Source organism: Chrysochloris asiatica, unplaced genomic scaffold (assembly GCF_000296735.1).
Source record: "Chrysochloris asiatica unplaced genomic scaffold, ChrAsi1.0 scaffold00152, whole genome shotgun sequence".
In the NCBI taxonomy this organism is placed as follows: Eukaryota; Metazoa; Chordata; class Mammalia; order Afrosoricida; family Chrysochloridae; genus Chrysochloris; species Chrysochloris asiatica.
The window spans coordinates 1,539,248-1,543,622 of NW_006408670.1; the positions used below are offsets into that span (position 1 = coordinate 1,539,248).

At 41.4% G+C, this 4,375-nt stretch overlaps 1 protein-coding gene across 1 annotated transcript in view; it reads right to left on the minus strand.

Annotated features, from left to right (window-relative positions):
* Positions 1 to 2,798, minus strand: part of LOC102814254 (V-set and immunoglobulin domain-containing protein 4-like) — a 28,883-nt gene extending 26,085 nt beyond the window's left edge. The window contains 5 exon segments of the mRNA XM_006870802.1: positions 1,922 to 2,035; positions 2,038 to 2,120; positions 2,122 to 2,182; positions 2,185 to 2,243; positions 2,794 to 2,798. Of these exon segments, the coding sequence (XP_006870864.1) occupies positions 1,922 to 2,035; positions 2,038 to 2,120; positions 2,122 to 2,182; positions 2,185 to 2,243; positions 2,794 to 2,798 (322 nt within the window).
* Positions 2,799 to 4,375: the final 1,577 nt, after the last annotated feature.

Below are 4,375 nucleotides of genomic sequence, written 5' to 3' on the forward strand. Positions count from 1 at the left end.
ACCTTTTCCTTCTTTCTTGTCTTCTTAATGACTTTTTGCTCTCTTAATGTATGATGTTCTTGATGTCATCCCACAACTCTTCTGGTTTTCAGTCTTTAGTGTTCAATGTATCAAATCAATTCTTCAAATGATCTCTAAATTTAGGGAGGATATATTCACGTTCATATTTTGGCTCTCATGGACTTATTTTAATTTTCTTCAGCTTCAGTTTGAATTTGCATAAGGTTAATTGATGGACTGTTCCACAGTCTGCCCCTGGCCTTCGTTTCACTGATGATATTTCAAGAGTTAGCATATGATAAACAGCCAATGATACTGAAGGAAGTAGTCAAGGGTGCATTGAAGATATTGGCAAAGAACAGGGAACCAGGAACTGAGGGAATACAAATTGAAATCTTTAAGCAAACAGATGCATTACTGTAGGCACTCATATATACCAATAAATATGGAAGACAGCTCCCTGAACAACTGATTGGAAGAGATCCACATTTGTGCCCATTCCAAAGAAAGGTGACCTAATAGAATCGGAACTCGTTGGACAATATTATTAATATAGCATGCAAGTAAACTTTTGCTAAAGATAATTCCAAAATAGCTGCAGTAGTACATTGACAGGGGGCTGTCTGAAGTCCAGGCCATATTCAGATGGGCACATCAAACAAGGGACATTATGGCTGACATCAGATGGATATTGGCTGAAAGCACAGAACACCAGAAATATATTTACATGGGTTTTATTGACTGATATATGCTTTACTGACTACATGAATGCTTTTGATTGTGTGGATCATGACAACTTATGGCAAGAACGAAATTTCCTAAAGCACATAATTGTGCTCATGAGGAATCTCAAGGGAACACTGAATGGTTTAAAGTCTGTAAAAGTATATGCTAGGGTTTTATTCTTTCACCATAGTTATTCAATCTGTATGCTGAGTAAATAATTCAAGAAACCGAATTATATGAAAAAGAATGTGGTATCAGGATGGGAGGAAGACGCAACAACCTACGATTTGCAAATAATACAACCTTGCTTGCTGAAAACAGTGAGGACTTAAAATACTTTCTGTTGAAGATCAAAGACCACAGTCTTCGGTATAGATTGTTCCTCAATATAAAGAAAATAAAAAATCAGTTTCCTCACAAATGGACCAGTAAATGTCATCATGATAAATGGAGAAAAGATTGAAGTTATCAAAGCCTTCATTTTTCTCAGATTAACCATCAACACTCATAGACGCAGCAGTCAAGAAATAAAACAACATATTGTATTAGACAAATCTGCTGCACAAGACCTCTTTAAAGTGTTCAAGAGTAAAGATGTGAGTTTAAGGACTAATGTGTGTTTGATGCATACCAGGGATTTTCAATAGTCTCATTTGAAAATGTAAGTTGAACAGTGAATAAGAAAGACTGTAGAAGAATTGATACATTTGAGTTATAATATTAGTGGAGAATATTAAACATTCCACGGACTTCCAGAAGAATAAACTAATCTGTGTTGGAATAAGTACCACCAGAATGCTCGTTAGAAGCCAGAATAGCTAGACTTCATCTCTAATGCCTCAGACATATTATCAGGAGGGACCAGTCCCTGTATAATAACACCATGATTGATAAAGTGGAAGGTCAGAGAAAGAGTAGAAGACGCCCCAAAAGATGGATTGAAACAGTGGCAGTGGTAATGGGCTCAAGGATAGCAAATATCGTGATATTGAGGCAGGATCTGGCAGTATTTCATCTGTCGTGCATAAAATTGCTATGGGTTGGCACGGATTTGATGGCATTTAGCAACAATAATGAGTTGGAATCAATGCAATGGCACTTAAGAACACAACAACAACAATAACATATAGAAAAATAAAGGGCTATCAGAGAATCCTCTATTGGATCTCTACCTATCAATGTTGGTTTGACTCACATTTCTGGATTCAGAGCTCAAAGATCTTATCCCTCATCAATTGATTTCTACCAGGAGTTCGCCAGGAGACTTCACATGTGTAATGACGCTAGTCATCCATCTCAAGGATAATCCATGGAGGGACAAATATCCTGGTACCTCATGATTCATTTTCAGGAAGTCATATTACCTTTCCTGCTCAATATGGTATCCAGAGGAAACGTAATATGGTGATTGGATCTGAGCTCCATTCTACCAGCCACTTCACCAAGACTGGTGTGGCCTTGCAGGAGTGCAGGGAATATTTATATTCAATTTCCAGTGCCCTGTGTACTCTCTGGAGCTTCAAGGATGAGACAGTCTAAACAGAAGCTGAGAGGATGGAAGTAGATATAGATGGCACACACCTACCTAGGAGCTAGAGTAAAATGACAGATCTCCAGTGGCTTCTGAGAAAACACCCTTCAACTTATTATTTTTTTTTTTTAAGTTTTTATTGTGAATTATGTGATAGTTTACATGGGAAAACAGCAGTTTTACATTCATCCTATCATATATTGTTTCATTGCCATGATTACAATCCCCTCTGTTGTTGTTGTTGTTGTTAAGTGCCGTCGAGTTGGTTCCGACCGATAGCGACCCTGTACAGGGTTTCCGAGGGTGTAAATCCTTACGGGAGTAGAAAGCCTCATCTTTCTCCCGCAGAGCGGCTGGTAGTTTCAAACCGCTGACCTTAAGGTTCACGGCCCGATTCGTAACCACTACGCTACCAGAGCTCCTCTAAGCATCATCAAACAACCAAAGTATATACGCTGCAAGCCTGCCCCTTGGTCGTCAGCACACAGCCCCCTCCCTCTCCGTGTCTAGAGCCCCAAGCCCCTCCATCTCTCTACGTCATCATCTCTGCCTCCATCTCTGGTGTCACTGTTTGTCTGGGTAGGGTCCCACATTCTGCTCTTTTCTGATCCTGGACTGCAAAGTCAACCACTCCCCTACTTTTTCTACAAAACGTTTACCTTTGCATTTCCAACCCTCACAGTCAGTCCTGATAGCAATTACTCACTATTATACCACAAGAGTCCTATCTCCATCACCTTTCATCAGCCCCACCCAGACAGATTAGATACTACTCAGTGGAGAGTCTACCTTCCTGTGCACCTATGTATCTAGTCTTGTAAGCCAGTCACTTCTTGCCTTTGTACCCCTTCCCATTTTAGGTTGCCAATGTCCAAGTTTCCCATCCCTATCTACCCTGTGTACCAAGGGGGTGGGAATGATCCTCACTGTAAAGATTTGTTCCTCTTTTGAGCTATTGCATCCATAGGTATAAGTCAAGTTCATCAAATTGTATCAGATTACTCTTTCCCCCTCCTCTTCTTTCTTCACAGGGTAGCCTTGGGTCTACCCTAAGGTCCAGGACATCAGTTTCCCGCACTTGCAAGTGAAAAAAATCATGATATAAAGGAAAATAGTGCAAGTTAGGAATCTCTGGACATGGGACTCCCTCTGTGGCCACCCCTCCCAGGCAGAGTTCAGAGGTCAGGGCTACAACCAGACTGACACAGGGAACCGATGCTAAAAGTAGTAAAGAGACATTTGCAAAAAGAGGTGCAGTAGATTCTACACATTTTTTCCTCTTCTTCCCTGTTGCGCATTCTTTGCCCAGCAAGGATGCCTTCAGGTGGTTGGATGTGCACCACCCCCTTAAAAAAAAAAAGTCCAGCGCTGACCCCACAGTTTTCCCACGGTACAGAAAGAATGAGCTTGAGGGCTACTTATGACATCAGCCTCAGGGTCGCAGCCTTAAAATTGACTTGTGTGGGACCCTTGGTGGCTGTGAGCTGTGGAGTCAGTTCCGACTTGTGGTGACCCTGTGCAGGGTTTCTGAAGCAGTGGGTCTTTGCAGGAGAAGAGCACATTGTCTTTCTCCAGTGGAACAGCTGATAGTTTCAAACTGTTAACCTTGCAATTTGTAGCCTGATTCATGAACAATGCACTACCAGAGCTCCTTGTGCAGGACCCTTACCAAAACTATATAGCAAGAAGAAAGCAGGCATGTCAGGCCTGACAGAAAAACCATAAAACAATCTGTAAAACCCCAACATAAAAGGACACAACTACCTGAAGAATTACACTGTGCACACACAGATACCTAACTGACCTTCAGAGACAAAAATAGTGGACAGTCTTTCTCCCATTAATTTCTCAATATCCATCCATACACCTCCACGGTGGTGACTAGAGGAGGAGCCTGAGTGAGCAGACACCTCCACCCACTACTGGATGCTTCAATCATGCACACACACTGCCTGTGGACACTTGGCCAGTTATATTTTTGTTTCAAAGTGGTGGTTTTTGTCTCTGCTTTTATATTGCTTCTGCTATTGGTCCTTTTGATCACACAGCATTCATAGAGGTGGGAGCTTCTTCTCCCTACGTTACCAAAGAAGAGACAGTAATTGTGGCCATATAACC